This window comes from Tenrec ecaudatus, chromosome 2 (assembly GCF_050624435.1).
Source record: "Tenrec ecaudatus isolate mTenEca1 chromosome 2, mTenEca1.hap1, whole genome shotgun sequence".
NCBI classification, from domain to species: domain Eukaryota; kingdom Metazoa; phylum Chordata; class Mammalia; order Afrosoricida; family Tenrecidae; genus Tenrec; species Tenrec ecaudatus.
In genome coordinates, this window is record NC_134531.1 from 148,731,060 (window position 1) to 148,751,047 (window position 19,988).

At 40.2% G+C, this 19,988-nt stretch overlaps 1 protein-coding gene across 1 annotated transcript in view; it reads left to right on the top strand.

Annotated features, from left to right (window-relative positions):
- Positions 1-19,988, top strand: part of NDFIP1 (Nedd4 family interacting protein 1) — a 58,441-nt gene that overhangs the window by 8,204 nt on the left and 30,249 nt on the right. The window contains exon 2 of the mRNA XM_075541753.1: positions 18,861-18,948. Within this exon, the coding sequence (XP_075397868.1) occupies positions 18,861-18,948 (88 nt within the window). The remainder of the gene's footprint in view (positions 1-18,860; positions 18,949-19,988) is intronic.

Here is a 19,988-nt window from a genome sequence, read left to right on the forward strand (position 1 = left end):
TTGAACCATACGGCTCTCCATGACTGGTTTTGGCGGAGAAGATCAAAAGGAGACCTGTCTGTCTGTCGTAGTGGGAAAGCTGTGCTAAGATATAGTCCGCATCATAGCACTGTGCAAGTCTGCCGACAGGTGGGTGGTGAGCATGAGGTGGATTGCTTAGAAATTGGACCCTGGGGTCTCCTGGATGGAAGGTGAGAATTATACACGCAAACACCACTGCCGGTAGGTACTCATTAAATAATTGCATGAATCTAGTCTATGAAAATGAATTATGGTATTGAAATTTAATCAGGTACTTATCAGAGACTAGGATTTCCTAAGGAGCTTCGTTGTTAGGTGCCATTGAGTCTGTTCCCACTCATAGTGACCCCATGTGCAACAGAACAAAACACTGCCTGTCCAATGCCGTCTTCACAATGGTTCTGATGTTTGAGCCCATTGATGCAGCCACTGTGCCAACCCCTCATTGAAGATCTTCCTGCTTCTCTGCTACTAAGTAGCTGGTGTTACTATAACAGAAATGCCACGTGCAGATGGCTTGAAAAAAAATACTTTCTCCGTTCCCAAACCACTGTTACTGAGCAACTCTTTACCTCATTAGGGTTTCTGATACTGTGACTTTTTTTTAAACCATTTTATTGGGGGCTCATACAGCTCATATCACAATCCATTGTCTCAAGCACATTTGTACCTTTGTTGCCATCATCATTCTCAAAACATCTGTTTTCTACTTGAGCCTTTGGTATCAGCTCCTCATTTTTTACCCCTTCCCTCCTCATTCCCCCCTCACTCATGGACACTTGATAATTTATAAATTATTATTATTTTGTCATGTCCGACATCTCCCTTCACTCACTTTTCTGTTGTTTATCCCCCCCAGGGAAGAGGTTATATGTAGATCCTTGTAATCTGTTCCCCCTTTTCTAACCTGAGACTGTGACTCCTTATGGGAGCAGACAACTTCATCTCCCTTCTATGAAGCAACTCCTGGGTTTGAACCACTGACCTACCTTGTTAGCAGCCCATCTATACCTCACTTACAGCTAGCTGTTCCTCAGTTCCTCCGAGGTCGTCAGATGGCATCTGTCTTCCCCATTTTTGTTTGTGTATCCAACCTGCTCTTTTTATAATTAAGATTCACCATGCACAGTATTGTGGTATAGCTTAATAAACATGACAAGCTATTTTCAAATAGGATTATATGTATGAGGGTTAGGATTTCAACGCAGACTTTGTGGTGGTGGTGGTGGGGAAACCACACAATTGAATCCATAATATTAGATAAAAGGCATTTTGTGATGGTCGTTAGAGAACATCCAGCCCCAAAGAATTCTAGGGAGGCTTCTGAGAACATGAAACTGTCCTTGAAGGGCGAGCTGTTGATGGTAGATAGGACTTGGAAGCAGGGGCCGGTGCTTACGATTTATCGTTTCCCACGGGAATTTGTTTTCATTCCTAGAATTCACCATCTTCTCCTGAGAACCTCAGGCCTTCCTTCTCTCACACCTTTTCTGCTACTGGCGATGCCCGCCATCTCAGTTACGTATTCTGTCTAGGAGAAGTTAGAGTAGCCTTCCCACCCCAAAAGTAGGTGGTGGTTTTGTTGTTAGTAGCTAAGGAGTCATTCCAACCTTTAGAAATAATTTTTCTTGATTTCTTTGTTTTGTTTTATATATTAGTGGTCTTGTATTTGTCTTTGTGGGATTGACTCCTAAGCATAGTATCTTCCAAATTCAACCATGCCAAGTGGAATTTCACAATTTCATCATTACCTTCTGAGCAGTACATAGTATTCCATATATATACCTGGAGGTTTATTTATCCTTTTTATCTGTTCTGCTCCTGTCAGGCATTTGGGTTGTCTCCGTCTTCTTACTATTGTCATGGTGCTGCGATAAACATGGGTGGGTGGGCATGCATCGCTCGTGTTTTGCGCCTTAGTCTTTAGGTTACGTACCAAGTAGAAAGATTGCTGGGTCCTATGGTTTGTCTATGCCCATTTATTTAGGAAAAGCATCATATGGCTTTCCACAGTGGTTCACAGTTTTCACAGCCCAACAGCAGGGTATGAACGTTCCAGTCTCCACATCTTCTCCAGCTTTTGTTTTTCTAATCTTGTTATTAATAGCTTGTGTGAAGTGGTATCTGTCCACCGTTTTCCTATTATGGTTATAACTAATTTGGTTAGCTAAATATTTAGCATTTCTAATAATTGATTATAGTAAAGGCTTTTCCTACCTAGGAATATATTACACTATAATTACTTTTCCTTGCCTAGATAGCACTCTGCTTACCATAAAGTTAATAATAATAATTTGGTGTTTGTTTGCTTAGTTTCTCTGTGTACTTCTCTGCTTTAGTTTCCTAGGGTTGTCGTAATAAAGTTCCATCCTGCTGTAACAGCAGAAATTGCTTTTCTCATCGCATGGAGCCTAGAAGTCTGAAATCCAATGTCAGCAGGGCCATGCTTTCTCTGAAGGACCCAGGGAAATCCACTTCTGTGCCTCTGCCTAGCTTTGTGGTTGCTCTCATTTCTTGGCTTGCAACTGTATCACTCCGCTCTCTGCCTCTGTTGTTGTATGTTCTTCTTGCCTATTTCTTTGTGTCTCCAAATCTTTCTCTTCATATGAGGATACCAGCCTTTGGATATAGGGCCCACCCTAATCCAGTGTGGCAGCATCTTAGCGTGTTTATATCTACAAAGACCAGAAGGTCTCATTCACAGGTACTGGGGGTTTAAAACTTCAACATAACTTTTTTTTAGGACACAGTTTAGACCACAATATCAAAGGTTTACTCATGCTACTATTTCATCTTCAGATGCTCACCTAATAATATCTTCATATTTTTATTGTTTGTATATATTTATATATACATATAGATGTACAGATGGCTTTAAGATCATGGAATTTTTCCACAAACTTTTTGAACCCCCCTCAATATATAACAATCTACTGACCATTTCAACTATTTAGTGTACTATTCATTGACATTATGTTTGTCATATAGTGCAGTCATCACCAATATTTGTTTCTAAATGTTTTCATTTCCCTTAACTGTACCCCTTAACCAATAACTTCCCACTTCTTCCCCTATCTACCCACTAATAAGTTTTAGTCTCTATGCATTTGCCTGTTTCACCAAACATCTTAATTTTTTTAAGTGTTTAACATATTTAATTTTCTCAAGAGTCTTCCGGGCTGTTTGAGGGGGTTACTTTGAAGGCTTGCTCCTGAGTTGTCATGCTGGGGTTTACTTGCTCTTTTTAATGAAATGTGTATCAGCAGCTCCGATGGCACTGCGGTTGGTCAAATGTGAGGTTGCTAATCGAAAGATTGGTGGTTCTGAGAAGACCCAGTTACTTCACAGGAGAATGATCTGGGCTCTACTTCTGTAAAGATTGCAGCCAAAGAAAGCTGATGGGAGAGTCTGACTCTGTCACATTGGGTCAGTGTTAACTTGACAGTACCCAAAAGCAGTAAGATATGTACGAAGGGCCCAAGTTCATGGGAGAGAGGAATGAAAAGGTTACGGGATTTTCTCACAAACTCTGTGAGGAGCCACCTTTTGCATCCCAGCTTTTGCCGTTTGTTTGGCCTCCCTTTCAGTGTTCCCACTGACCCCCTTCCTTTGATTTGTGTCTTCCTCTCTTGGTTTGTTGTTGTTATCAATTCATTTCTTTTCTTTTTAAAAAAATCTTTTTATTAGGGTCTCAAAGAACTCTTATCACAATCCATAAATACATCAATCTCGTGTAAAGCACACTTGTACATTCATTGCCCTCATCATTCTCAAAACATTTGCTCAACACTTAAGACCTTGGCATCAGCGCCTCATTTTTTCCCCTCCCTCCCTGCTCCCCGTCCCTTATGAACCCTTGATAATTTATAAATGATTATTTTGTCATATCTTACACTGTCCGACGTCTCCCTTCACCCACTTTTCTGTTGTCCGTCCCCCAGGGAGGAGGTCACATGTAGATCCTTGCAATCGCTTCCCCCTTTCCACGCCTCCCTCCCACCACCCTTCTGGCCTGAAATTCCTTTTCTGCGGTTTTATTTTTCCTCGAAATTTTTTTGAGAATTATATAGTCAACAGACCAATTAAATTTGTGTGCGCGATGTAAAAAGTTTCTTCATGTACAGTTTAAGGACGTTGATTATATTCTTCAAGTTGTGCAACCATTCTCTCTCCTTTTCTGAGTTGTTTCTCCCTTACTGACACAAACCCACTGACCCCTAAGGTTCCTGTCTCATCTTTCAAATGGCTTTTGTCCAATCAGAATCCATAGGGACGGTTTGGTTTTTTTTCCATGAGTTATTCCAAGAGACTTTATTTTTAAAACAGGTCCCAACAGTGAGTTTTTGGCCCTTGCTGCCTCGGTAAACTACAAATGCTGGTTTAGCTGCTGGATGCATTCTTTAGTATCAAGTTTGAAAAGTGAATAAAAATTATAAAAACATTCAAATGGTTTCCATAGGATAATAAAGTGTGACCCCCCATCTCCTAGTCTTAGTTGTACATCTGTGCCAACCCTACTGTTAGTTAGACATTTCAAAGTTGGTAATAATGAAGTTAAATAGTCCTCCTAAATTTCTTAATTCAAGCTAAACTTCCAGTTAACAGCTACAAAAAATAGTTTTGTACACATTTAAACACAAGTTGTTGAAGACAACCCTGACTTCCTGCTCCTCTCCTTACAGACAGGGAGTCCTGGTTCTTGATTGACGCATGAGTTACTATGATAGCCCAGATATCACATACTAGATAGCTGTCCTCTGTAACATGTGGATAGTTCTTAAAAGAACATAATACTCAAGGCAGGCTTTGAAAACAAAAACAACCCAAACAACTAATGAAGCTTAACTACTGTTTGATTTTAAGACGACCTCAGGGTACAGTTTCTTTGATGGGGCAGTGTTTTCTTGGCTGTGCAACAGGCAGATCTCTCTCTGGCCTTTGATTCCAGGAGCTTACTTGTTCCCTGCTTGGGTAAATGTTACAAAGCTGGTTTAGGTCAGCCAATAAGCATCTAGAGACATGCCACACCACCAATAAGCCTCAGCCTGAAGGTGCTTAGCTCTAACTCTATGGACTGGCAGTTCAGCTCCAAGTGCTCAGAGGCACCCTCTTCTACTGAAGGTGGTCAGCTGTCTCAGGCTGTAGGGTGGGGAACCCACTGCACCATTTCATTCTCGTCTTTTGGGGCTGCTGCTGCTGCTTGTTGTCTCCATTGTTAACAGTTGTTTCTCCGTCTCTTGGATCTAGTAGATTCACAGTGCAGGAATACTTGATGTAAAGGATGGCTTTGCTCATGGTTCTCTATTCTTTGTGGTAGTGAGGTCTCCTTTCCTCATCTGGGAAGGTTCATTTTAAGCCTATTGGGTTCACAAAGCTGATAAATCCTTTTAAGAGGAGCCCTGGTAGTGTAGTGGTTATGCATTGGGCTGCTAACCACCAGTAAGCAGTTTGAAACCTGGTACCAGCCGCTCTGCAACAGAAAGATAGTCTTTCTACTCCCCTAGACAGTTACAGTCTTGGAAACCCACAAGGGTGAGTCTACCCTGTTCTATGTATGAGGTGCCCTGAGTCGGACTTGACTTGATGATAATGAGTTGTTGTTGTTTTGGTATCCTCATTATGGTGCCAGTCTCCTGATTTACATTATTAGCAAGCCATCCAGTGTCATTTGGTGGGAGTTATAAAGATTATGGCTAGAAGGACCTTATTTAAGTAATTCATTGCACTGCAACCCAGGAACTATGTGCAACAAACCAGGAAGTAGAATGGAAGCATTAAACATGCTATTAAGCCAATTAAAATATGACTGCAAACCTTCAAACCAAGAAACTAAATTCCATGAAGTGTTTGTACATAGCAGCCTTAGCAGTTAACACATTTTTGGTCATTGTTTTAAATTTAATCTGTCATTACCACTTTTCCCAATTGTTACCCAACAGATGTACAACTATTGGTGCAGTACTGTGCAGCGTCACCCTTGATCCTTGTGACCTCATCAGCATTGTTAAACTCCTTCCCCTCTCTCTCTCCTGCTCCTGGTAACCACTAACAAACTTTGGTCTTTGTACATTTGCATTTTCTTCTCTTTGTATAAGTGAGTGGGGTCATAAAATACGTGTTCTTTCATGATTGACTTATTTTGCTCAACATAATTCCATCACACATTTCCCATATTGTGTAGCATGTATCAAGACGTCATTTCTTCTACTGGTTGAGTAATATCCCATAGTGTGTATATAGCTTATTTTGTTTATCTTTTCATTTGTTGGTAGGTGCCACTGGCTTTTTAATTCAGACTACCGCTCTCCCACCTTTTTAGCATTCCTGCTGCGTGGGCTGTGTGCTGGGCTGCTAACCTCAAGGTCAGTAGTTCAAACCCACCAGTCGTTCCCCTGGAAAAACAAGGCTGACAGTGAAAATGCAGTCTCAGAAACCCTATAGAGGGTTGCTATGAATTAGAATTGACTTGTATAAGTGGGTTATCCCCCTTGCTCGCCTTTCCCACCCCGTTTATAAGGACCTGGTAGCACAGCAGTTGGCATACTACTGCTAATCCAAAGGTTGGTGGTGAGTTTGCCGGAGAAAGATCTGGGAATCTGTTGCTGTAAAACCATGATTCCCAACCTTCCCAGTGCCGTGACGCTTTAATGCAGTTCCTCATGTTGTGGTGACCCCAACCATAACATTTCTGTTACTACTTCATCACTGTCATTTTGCTACTGTTATGAATTGGAAGACCCCTGTGAAAGGGTCATTCGACCCCCCAAGGGGGTCGTGACCCACAGGTTGATAACCGCTGCAGTACAGGTTACGCTGTGGAAATCCTGTGAGCACTTCTCTATCACACGGGGTTGCTGTGCATCGTCATCATCAGCAGTCATCCGTGTTTTGGAAATGTCTGTTGGTTATAGGTGAGGCATTTCTAGGATTTCGAGTGATCGAAATGCTGATTTTCCTTCATGTGTCCACAGACACATATTGACACCTATGTTGTACCTAAAACACTATTCGCAGTTTTGCCAAATAGTACATGTTGTTATTTTCTCTTTAATTCTAAAAAGCTGAAGTTTTAAGATGTCTGTATTTCTTTTGTGTTTCCTAGATTGTTTTCTTTTTGTTTTTATTATGAACTATTCGATAACGAAAAAGAGATATATGCAATGTGTGTTGCTTATGGAACATGATAATAAGCACCCATGCACATCCTGCGTAGTAAGGTTTGTTTTTTGTTGTTCACATATCCTTGCTTTTGGAACATTAGAAAAAGGCGTTGGTTCTCCGACCTCTCTTTGTGATGAGGATGTAGTGATGAGGATGCTGCCTGCTGCTGGCCCCTCACCATCATTACTGTCCCTTGCACAGTCACTGCAGTCACCTCTCAGTGGCTATATGCTTAGCCTGCAAATGGATTGCGTGGGTTGTAAAGTAATAGGAGTACTGTGAACTGGTGGTAAACGAGATGGCATTAGGACAAGTTGCCAGAGCTGTGCCTCCATGCCTGCTCTACTCAGCGTGCATTAATAATGTATCAGTGACTGCCAGTCACTGTCTTAGCGCTTGGGTGAGTTCTGCGAAACCAGGCCATGGTGTCAGTTGTTAGAGATCTCTCATGCTAGACTGCTGGTTCCCTGACAGTCTCCTTTCTTCCGTACTCTACTCCCTGAACTTGTTCGTGAATATGATTTACCTACAGAAACACGCACAAATCATTAATGTACACAGCTCAATGAATTTTCACAAACTGAACACACACGTTTACTTGGTATCCAGATCGAGAAACAGAGCATCCCAGGCACTCCAAAAGCTCCTTTGAAGCAGCCTTCTATATACCTCCCACGTACTGACATCTGACAACACGCTCGTTTTCCCGCTTCTGATCTTTGCGTATGAGAGGCCTTCAGAAAGTGTGTAGAAAATGGATTTAAATGATACGGAATTTTTCCACAACCTTTTCCGAAGCACTTTCATATAAATGCAATCTAAATAAATAAATGTAATCTAATCATGTAATTTTTTTCTGCTTAAAATGATAATATTTAGCCATATTGTAAATTGTTACTGTTTATTTGTTTGCACGGCTGCATGGTATTTTTTTTTCTTTTTTAGCTGCATGGTTTCCTATTGTGTGATTATCCCACAGCGGTGGATTTGGTTTGGCTTGGTTTAATTATCCATTCAATTGTTGGTGTGCATTAGAATAGCTTCCAATTTAGAACTATACTGAATTAAATTGCTTTGAACACTTGCAAATCCTGTGGTCAACATATATTAAATATTGCTGTAGCTTTGAATGGAATTGCTAGGTTCCAGAAGATAAATGTTCAGCTCCAGTAGATATTGCTAAGTAGTTTTCTGAAATGACTAAGTAAACCTACATTCTCACCTGCAGTGTTTGAGTGTAGGGGTTATTATACATTCTCAAGAACATTTGATATTTTTCAGCTCTTTCATTTTAGCCATTACATCTGTGCTTTTAATTTGCATTTCTTTGATGGCTAATGAAATGGATCACTTATTGGCTATTTGAATATTCTTTGTGAAGTAGCTGGTCAAGTCCGTTACTCATTTTTCAATTGGGTGGCTTTTACTGATTTTAAGGGTTTTTAAAATATATTTTGGACATAGATTTTTATATGTGTGTGTGTGTAAAATATATATACTATATATATCTTTTGTGTGTGTATATTCTCCTAATCTTTGGATTATCTTTTCATTCTTAATGTTCTTGAACTTCTTCTTGTCCTCCAACGCAAAAAAAGGTAACAATAAGAGAAGATTAACAAGGGCATGCTTTATTTCTAGAGGAAGAAATTGATAAAAAACATTCACTGCTGACATACAGGTGTAAAGCCCAGAAGGAACCAGCAACTGTCCCTGGGAAACAACTTTCTTTTTGGTGTTGATAATGAAGTAGGAACAGCAGCCCTCTCAATGGATTTGAAACATATTTTATCCCTGATGACAAACGATAAATAAGTACTGTTTAACAAAAGGTCATTGAAGTAACTGTTGAACCCGGTGGTCCTCAGCCTTCCTCGTGCGTGACCCTTCATTGCAGTTCCTCATGTTGTGGTGACCCCCAACCATAACATTATTTTCGTTGCTACTTCATCACTGTCATTTTGCTACTGTTATGAATTGGGAAACCCCTGTGAAAGGGTGATTGGACCCCCAAAGGGATTGCCACCCCAGGTTGAGAACCGCTTGTTTAAACCACTCAAACTATCAATCTAAACAGTATCGTGATGACATAAAATAACAGCAAGACATTCTAAAATTAAATTTAAAAGTGGAAGTGTTCTTTTAGGGACATTAAGTGGGCACTGGGTGAAATAGTGAAACATTGGTGTGTGTTTAGCATGTAGTGAGTGGTGTTTGGTAAAAGTTTGCATTGAATGAGGGTAGTCCAGCTTTCAGCGATCGACAAAGATGATTGCTGTAGGCTGTGGCAGAGGAAAAGCCAATGCAGAGAATGGGAAGCTCGGACAAAAACATTTTGCAAGTGATTGTACTTGTTAAGCTAGAGATCTACATTAGTGGCATTTACATATTTTCAGTCAGTGCACAGTACAGATTGTTTCACAAAGTTGTACAATTTGGACAAACTGAGATATATTATTAGATGGACAGTTATTTAATGATAATTTTATATTGGATCAACTTTTTAAAGGGTTGGCATCTTTTATAATTTTATGCATATATTGTTCTTAGTTGCTGTCACAGTGGATCTGACTCATAGTGACCTAGTGTTTAACAGAATGAAGCACTGCTGCTTCCCAAGCCATCCTCCCAATTGTTGTTATATTTGAGCCCATTGTTGCAGCCACTGTGTCATCTGTGTCATTGATATTCTTCCTCATTTTCAGTGGCCTGCTATACCAAGCACTATGTTCTCCTTTATGGCCTGGTCCCTCTTGACAACATGTCCAAAGTATGTTAGGTGGCGTCTCGCCAGCCTCGTGTCCAAGAATTCTGCCTACTTGTTTCAAGACCAATTTGTTCCTCCTTCTGGCAGTTCGTGGTGTAGTCAATATTCTTTGCCTATCGCATAATTCAAAGGCATCAATTCTTCCTTATTCATTGTTCAGTTTTCATATGCATATGAGACTATTGAAGAAAATACCAGGACTTGGGTCAGGCACTGCTAAATCCTCAAAGTGATATCTTGGCTTTTGAACATCTTAATTAACTAATATTTTTATGTTATTTACTCTGTAATAAAGGAAGAATAGTTTCTCTCATCCTGTTGAAGTAAAGAAAACAAGCCAGCACCTTTTTATACTTGTCTTTGCTAAAGACTTTTAATTAGGCCCTAGATCTATGAGCCAAGTCTAAATTTTCTTATGGAACCAACAAGTGGAAGAAAAGTGGTTACTGGGTGTGAGGGGCGATGCTGGGAGAGTGGAGGGTGAGTGGGTTGGAAATGGGGAACTGATTACAAGGATCCACATGTGACCTCCTCCCTGGGAGATGGACCGCAGAGAAGGGGGGGAAGAGAGACTCCGGGTAGGGCAAGATATGACAAAATAACAATGTATAAATTACCAAGGGCACATGAGGGAGGGGGGAGCCGGGAGGGAGGGGGAAAAAAAGAGGACCTGATGCAAAGGGCTTAAGTGGAGAGCAAATGCTTTGAGAATGATTGGGGCAGGGAATGTGTGGATGTGCTTTATACAATTGATGTATGTATATGTATGGATTGTGATAAGAGTTGTATGAGCCCCTAATAAAATGTAAAAAAATAAAAGAAAATGATGAGGGCAACGAATGTACAGATGTGCCTTACACAATTGATGTATGTATGGATTGTGATAAGAGTTGTATGAGTCCCTAATAAAACATTTTTTTAAAAGAAAAAGAATAATTTGAAAACAAAAATACACTTTACATTAAAAAGTACATCTGACATAAAAAAAAAAGAAAAGTGGTTACTGTGGACTTACGTTGTTATTATATAGTATAGATGTTACTTCTTAAGAAACAATAGTAAGTTTGACATTTGTGTTAATGCCCAAGTAATAATACATTAAAAGAACAAACAAACAAAAGCATAGATCCAGGAATGGGTTTGGGGCTTACATGAAATCCTAACTCCAGTTTAAAAACAATGAATTCTTATATCATGGCCCTGCTTGATACTTGCCCTCAGGAAGGGAACTCAGAGGAAGACCGGTGCTGTAGCAAAATGTGGTGCATAAATTAGATGGTACCTGGCTATTAGATAAAATAGCATCTGGGGTCTAAAAGACTTGTCTCCAAACAAGCAGCCATCTAAGTAAGATTTCAACTAAGAGCACATGGAAGAAGCACACCATCATCAGTCACTGAGGGATTGTGAAGCATATAATCCAAAGTCAAAGGAGGATTTGTATCAAGCCCAGCGTATAAGAATCTGGTTTGCAAAAGGCGATGGATGAGAGTGGGAACTCAAGATCCATTTGTGGAACTATATAGGAAATAAGCCTCTGGGGGAAAAAAAGGAAAGCATAGGAGCTTACTGTTATTCATTTGAAAATGCTGAACAAGTCCACCAATCTTTCAAAAAAGCATGAAGTGTATTGGAGGCCTACCATTAATGTGGAAGGCTCTCTGCTGTAGGTTTTATTGAAGCGCTGTGCTAGAATGCATAATGGTGACTCTGCCTGATGTCTGGTGGAGCCACTGTGGGTGGTGAAATACTTGGACGTAGGACTGCATCTCAGGTGCTGGCACATACGTGCCTGTTTTCTAGTGCCACCTGCAATCTCAATGCCACAAGTGTAGCTGTAGCTGACTGACTCAGAGCTTTGACAAATGAAGTGATGCTTCTAGTGCCTAAGTTTCTTTGCAAACTTGGAAGTGAGTGACTGTTATCCTCTGAATGCTATTTCTTCATTTGTCACTTGAGGCTCACATGGACAAACTAAGATAGGCACAAGAAAACGATCTAGTTAGAATTAACATGAGTACAGCATTGAGGGAATTTTTTTCCCCTTCCAAATCGAGTTGTGCTCATCCGTTGTATTTATACGTGTTAACAGGGATACTCACATAGTTCTTTAAATAGAGAGCTTTACAAACCAACAGGCTAAGAGAATGTATTGCACTATAATTCTTTTCATTGCTTTGATTTTTTTCCTCTTTTTTTGCCTTGACTTTCAAAGCATTGTTCTGATTATTTCGCTTCTCCTTTGCTTTGACTAATTTTGATTTTTAATTGTACTTTTATTTCAATATTAAGAAGACTTGCATCCGTCTTTTCCTTCTCATATGATAGATACTGTTGGAGATAGTCTAAATTTTAGTGCATTTTTAAAAAAAAGTATCTTTTGTTGAACTCAAAGTAGGGAAAGTAAGTAATTTATGTTATTTATCATAAAATAAATTGTTAGCCAAAATTACCTTTTGAATTCCTGACTCTTCATTTAACTCCTCAGGAAAGGAAAATATTTTTTAAAATTTACTTTGGTTTCTTGTTCAACTAGTTAATGATTGGTGTGTTCCTCTATTCATAAATAGGCACTCTGTTAAATCTTGGGGATAAAGCTGATACAAGGGCTCAAGTAGAAAATGTTTAAAAAATGATGATGGCAACAAATGTACAAATGTGCTTGACACAGTGGATGTATGTATGGATTGTGATAAGACTTGTATGAGGCCCCAATAAAATGATTTTTAAAAATCTTGGGGACATTGCGATGAGCAGGACCTAGTCTTTCCTGTTAGGGAGTGTAGGAATTGAGTCAGCAAGAGAATAATGATTTGGAGTAGTGACGTTTGGGTTTGGTTTTAAATGCAGTTTACCTTATAGAGGTTTGCCTTTACGAAGTTAGAAGATAAATCTTTTTTGGTGATGTAACTAACATTGTAGATTTTGAAGTGTTCAATTAAATGATTCTTGGACATTTTCTTCACTCCTGAAATAAATGCCATGCACATTAGCAATCACGCTCAAGTCCTCTTTTCCCACAGCTTCTGACAATTAACAATTTGCTTTCTGCCTCTTAAGGAGTTGTTTATTCTGGCATTTTGTATTTGTGGAATCATGCCGTCTTTTGTGAACCGGCTTTTTTCATTTAGCATAATGTGTTCAAGGTTCTCATCATGGCTCAGTACTTCATTCTTTTTTATGGCCCAATAACTCCTTTGTTTTATGTTGTTTGTATGTTTTAACATTATTTGTAATAGACAAAATGTCAACCAATTGATAGTAATGGGTAAACAAAATGTAGTTTACACAAACTATATGTGTGTGCCAATTTTATTTTTTTATTGATAATAATTGGTGGCCTTTTGGGGTTATTGTGAATAAAACTGCTATGAAAATGTGTATGGTGTGTGTGTGTGTGTGTGTGTGTGTGTGTGTGTGTGAGAGAGAGAGAGAGAGAGAGAGAGAGAGAGAGAACATGCCTTCAGTTTTCTTAGGAGTGGAATTGTTTGATAATAACTATAGGGAGCCCTAGTGGTGTAGTGGTTACTTATTGGGCTGTGATCCACATGGCCTGCAGTTGGAAACCACCAGCTGCTCCACGAGAAAGATGGGCTTTTTATGCTGTAAGCATTTACAGGCTCAGAAACCCAGAGGAGGTCATGTGAGTTGGCTTGGTGGCAGTGACTTGAGATGAAAACCTCGGGAGCTCTGGATGGGACGGACGGAACCAATGGCTATTTCAGCTTCGTACTCAATACCCCCGACCTTTCCATTTCCCTCTTTTGATACCTTCTGCTTAATTCGCATCCTCCATATGAGCACTCAGCTCTGCTCCAATGCACGTGAGGTTACCATGAGTCAGAGTCAACTGCCAAATTTGTTTTCATCAGAAGCAGCTGTTTGAGTATATGATGGTTCCAGTTTCTCCACGTCCTTAATAACATTTACTAAGCAACAATTACTGTTGCTTGTCATCTTTGGTTGTTGTCACAGTGGATTGTGATAGAGCTTTAAAATGTGCTTTTGATTTGCATTTCCCTCAAGACTAATGAAGGAGCCCAGGTGGCATAATAGTTAAGCAGTTGGTTACTAACCCAAAGGTTGGCAATCGGAATCCTCCAGCTGCTCCACAGAAGTGATTTGGCAACCCGAGCCCCTTGAGGTTACATGCAGCTAGGAACCCCTATTGGTGAGATCTGCTTTGTCACATGGGATTACCACAGGCCAGTCTGACTCGGTGGCATGCACCAACAGTCAATCATGATGTTGAGCATCTTGGCATGTGCTCATTGGATATTGGCATATCATCTTTGGAGAAGTGTGTATTCAAATATTTTGTCCATTTGTTGAATTACTCTTACTTTAAAAAATTACTCTTTTAATGTAAATAAAATGTGTCAGAATTATTTTACCATACTTTAAATGCCATCTCTAATTGATAGCAATTTAATTAAAAAAACTGTTCTTGGATATAAAGAATTTGATGATGTTGGGATAAAAAGAACTTATACACTGAAAAAGGATGTACCTTACAAACTCTCTGGCTGTAGTTGAACATAGAGTAATATACATACTTGGCTGTTTGCTTAAAGAAATGTGCTTGTTTATGCTCTTTTTATACTGTCTCATTTAGTAAGGTTGAAAGAGTGTGCAGAAGCTGTGGGTTGGTAATGAAAGGCTTAAAAATTGCGTTTTAAGATAAAAGTTGTAGAAGTCAACTCTAAAATTAGAAGTGAGTAAATAACATTTAAAGCTAGAGTTTAGACATTCACTCAGAATTTTCTGAGACTTACTGTGGATAACTTAAAAGAAGGGACTTAAAATTTTTAAGAATCTCCTTGCCTAAATAGGCCTCAACCAAGAAAAAAAAATTTTCAATGACGCAAATACTTCCAATTTTATTGGTTAGGTCAGTGTTATAGTTTACATGCTATTTGTGTTAGAATGAATTATAAGATTTGTCTGGATACTTTTCTACATATGTAATTTTCTTGTTTTTGTTGTTCAGTAGTGATTTTTATTTTAATATATTTTCTCTCTAGCTCCTGGTAAATAGAAAGAATCCAAGAATAACTTTGAAGTGGCTTTTGACAGACTCAAACTCACGACCGTCGAGTTGATGCTGACTCATGGTGATCCTGTAGGGCAGGCAGGGTAGTTTTCCAAGACTGGTTTCTAAGACGGTAACTCTTTACTGGAGTTGAAAGCCTGGTCTTTGTCCTGCAGAGCCGCTGGTGGTTTCAGATGGCTTCCTTGGGATTGGCAGTCCAGTGTGTAACCACTACACCACCGGGGCTCTTTCCCAGGGTGGGAGACAGACCCTCCACCCTGAAGGAAAGTGGACTTTCCTGGAACCACAGGGGCTTCTGTCCTCTACGGTCACTGTGATTCAGAAGGGACTTGATGGCAATGAGAAAAAAGAAGAAATATATTTGAAGACAGCTAAACAGATATAGAAATAGTCCCTACTTACAGAGGAAGGAGGTGAAAAAGGAAAGCATTTTGTTTATTTTAGATTTGCATTTTTTATAGGCAATCTAGAGAACCAAACTTGAGGAGCACCTGTTTATAGGCAAGAATCCCTGGAAGGTGTAAGGGGTTGTGGTGGATGCTAACCAAAGGTATCTAAAGCAGGGACGCAGAAGAGTTTTAGGATCATTTTGGGGTACCATGAAGAGTCTGTTTTGAGTAGAGATAGGCGTACAGGAAGGCAGGAAAGCGGAAGTGCGGGCACACCGTGAGTGTGGTTAAAGAGAAGACCATCCGAATTTTCAAATGACTACCTTTTTCTTTCCTCGCAGTCAAGAGGCATGTGATAAGTAGCTAAACTCCCTACTTGGTGTAGCATGTTGCCATTACTTGGAGATAAGTAAAACTGACCGAACTTGTGTGAGAAGAGAATCCAGTCCCTAACCACCTTTATTGCCTATCTACAAAGTCATGTGGTCACGCTCAGCAGGTCCCACCCTTCTCAGACCTGCTCATGAAGCACCTTTACAACTAGAGTCCGTGACACCGACTGCACTCTGGCTCCAGTGGCCCAGTTGGTAGGAGAAATTGAACATCTTTTCAACTCCAGCCACAAGATGATGATGACGCTCAGCCTCAGGAGAGAGCCTGAAGATCCCTGAGCGCTAGAGATGTGTGTGGTGGGGAGGCTTGCACAGGAAAAGTCCAAGGGACGAAAAAAGAGAGCCATTTGGAGACCAATTTTTTATAGTCTTATACCTAGACCACTGTCAACGATGTGGATTGCGATGCACAGTGACTCTCCTGTGTGACTTCTGAGCTGTAAAGGGTCACAGGAGCAGACATCTGGTAGCCCATAGGTAAGCTCAACCGAGTTCCAGTTGTGCTCGTTTCACTTCTGTTAGTGAGTACCTGACTTTGCTTGCTGAGTCAGACTAATGGCTGTTGACACACTCAGTTTTTAAGGCTGTGACTTTATGGCTCTCCTTTCACTATATACCAGGGGGCTTCAAAAGTTCACAGAAAAATGAAATGATTACACAATGGAATTTCTCCAGGAACTTTCTGAAGCTCCCATATTCCTGTTGAAAATAATGTTAATACATGATTCTAAAGTGAAAAAGTTTAATGGGGCAAACACTTTCAACGTGGAAATAGTCCTTTCTTTCCTCTCCAAAAGAAAGCAAGGGTTGTGAGAAGGTTGGAATTTCTCTGGTGTTCTGTGTTACTGTGGTGTGTGGTGATCACATTTCACACTGCCAGTTGCTCGGAGACAGGCTCCTCTCTTGTAGATTCTGGTATATAAAGTCTCTTTATTCTGTAGACTTCTGTCTTTCTTAAGAATTTCCAGGCCTCCTTTCTGAAACCTAAATTATGCAGAAGTAGCATGATTACTTTGACTGGGCTCAGGAACTACAAAGCCAGACAGAAATGTTGAGCGAGGTTTAAAGAAAGGGCATTACTGGCAGTGGCAGATTAAGGGAACATTCCTGAAAAGTCTGTTGGCCCCTGTTCTTGCTATTCTTCTGCTGCTTTCCCTGGGCTTCCCAGGGCACAAGCCTATTTTAAGTGTGAGGAGGCTTTGAATAATCTGGCTAAAGCCTCAGGTGAAATTAAAATCATTTCAAATGAACCATGGCTCTCTCTAAATAATTCCTTGACTTGACATCCCAGTAAATCCACTTTACCTCAATTTAGAAAAATTATTTTTATTACAATTAAAATATTTAAGTGTGTTGTATGTGTTTGTTAGGTGGGGGCACCCCAAATATTTTGCCTGCGTACCATTATTTAAAAGAAGTTTCCATCTAAGGTTATAATACAGTTATCTTATGAGTGCCTTAAGTTTAACATTGGCGCCCTGGCGGTGCTCTGTGTTGTGTTGGACCGCTAACCTCGATGTTGGCAGTTCAAACCCACCAGCTAGTGTGTGAGAAAGATGACATTAGCTCCTCTTGGAATGGTTTACAGCCTTGGAAACTCTAGAGAACGGTTCTACTTTGACCTGTCTATTCCATCTTTGTGAGTCAGAATCGACTGAATGACAGTGGTGTGTGTATATGTGTGTTATTGAATAGCATAGGAATTAGATACTAAGATTGTTTAAAATGTAATAGGTTGCCCTACTCAAGCTCCCTCTGTCATTTTTCTGTCTCAATTCAAAGTACACCTGACACCATCCAGCCCATGTGCAGTCAACAACCTGCACGGAATTTTTGACTCCTCCCAAATTTAACTATGGTTAGCAGGACCTTCCCAGTTACAGAAGCAGTCAACACATTGTTTGTTATAAGTACTATATACTACACTGACATAGAAGCTGCATTTTCAATATGAGATCAAATGGTATTTTGTAAATGCAAGGTTTTTGTGTGTGTTGGTGTAAGTACAGCGAGGGCTACACAAATTTTCGTTCTAAACCCCCCCCCCCCCCCCCCCCCGCATTAGTTCTTGTGCTGGAAGTTCTCATCTGGAAATAGCAGGCAACCACAGCTATAGACCTCAATTTATCAACCCAACCCTTCTTGTACTGTCATGACTTTTCTGTCCTTATTTGGAGCACTTCCAGCATCACTAGTGGCACTTCATCTAGGCCTCACGGTGATCCAAGGGATTGCACTAAATATGATAAAAATATACAAGACCTGCGAGCGATCACTTTATACTGAGACATACAATGGGCTAGAGAGACAAACTGCACCTGTGGGGAGAAGTTTGCATCACATGACATTAAAAACAAAAACCCCAGGGTGTAAGTGGAGACCTATGTAGTTCCAACCCATGTTCAAGGATCGACTGTAGAGGTTTTTTGTATGTGTGAATTGGCTTAATGGTAACGAGTAGAGGGTTTAAGTAAAGGTTGTCTAGAGAAGTAGATTGCCAGGCTTTTCTATTTTGCCTTTTTCTGGAGGCTCTGCTGAAATCTGTTCAGTATCACAGACGCTGATTAATTAGGGGGAATCAAGCCTCGGAAACCCTTGGTTCGACCTGCATGGGTCCTGGGGGCACACAGATGGTTTGCAGCATTTCATTCTGGTATGCATGGTGTCCTCATGAATCGGGCAGCCTTGACCAGCTGACAACATTTTACAAGTGGCTCAGTTGACACTATACATCATGATTCTAATGAAATCAGAACTAGACCCATAGGTACATTGAGAAATAGCTGGCTATTTTTATATAGACTGACTGATTCCTGTCTTATACAGCTCATCTTGTTAATGAATTGAATGTAGGGGCACAATAGAAAAATTAAATCCGATGTCTTCGGGAAGATAACTTGAGTGGACTAACCTAGACTACCAATGGCAGGATGACATACTTTCAGTGCGTTATTTCAAATAGCAGACGATTTCCTAGTAGAACACTTTGCTAAAGGGTTTGTCAAGTTTTTAAAGTATTTGGAAACACATTGCCAAATTGCTTTCTTCTTGCATTAAACTATGAACTTTTCATTTAGTTGCAGAATGAAGAAGAGCCAGGAGAAGCAGAGCAGGCTGGAAGCGATGCTCCCCCTCCTTACAGCAGCATCTCTGCCGAGAGTGGGGGTAAGGAATGGGGAGAAGGGATTACTGAATGTCTTAAATGCTTTTTTTGTGTTTATTTATTGGTGGTTGTCTTTGCTTCAACTTCCCTTAAGACATTTTTTGACCTTTTTTTTTTAAGTTTGTAGTTTGAGGTGAAAAAAGTCTTGTTCTAAGAAACAGATGAAACCCCATTTCAATGTTTTGTTGTTGTTTTTCATGGAGCTAAATTTGACCCTATGTGGTAAATGTATAGGTAAGAAAACACTTGCCCTTTCAACAATTTTACTTGTGCAGTTCAAAACCAGAAAGCCAACCTAGTTGCCATTGCATGGTCATGGATTCTGAATCATGATGGCCTGTAGAACAAGGATGAACTGCCCCAGACACCATGATTATAGTCAGGAGTAGCAGCGTTTACTTACAGGATGACTCTAGGGGACAGCCGTACTTAAGTTGTTGTCAGACAGGAAACCAATCCTATCTAAACCCACGCTGACTCATAGAAACCCCAGAGCATGGAGCAGAGCTGCCCCGAGGGTGTCCACGGCTGTAGATTTTATGTAAGCAGCATGCCACACCTTTCTCCTTCAGACTGGCTGGTGGCTTCTATTGGTGACCTTTCCATGAGCAGGGGAGCACTTCCTCACTATACCTCCAGGGCTCCTGTAGAACAATTCAGTGACATTAAATAAGTTCATGATGTTGTTCAACCATCATCATCCCTCATTTTTCCATCACCCTTCATATAGCTCTGTGTTCCTTAAGCCAATGGACTCTTTTTCAAATGCAGATAAAATTTTATTTTGATGCTATTGAGAATATGCACAAGAAAACATATGCCAGTTCAGCAGTTGATACATATACCCTTTAGTGGCCTTGATACATTCCTTGAGTCGGTTAACCATTCTAACCCTTCTTTTCAGAGTCATCCCTCCCGCTGCCTGTACAATTTCATATCTCTTATTTCATTTATCATAATCAATTTGATTCCATATAGAGAGTTCTTAAAAGAGCCCAATACTCAAGGCAGGCTGTTTGTTTTTGTTTTTTTTTGACTAGTT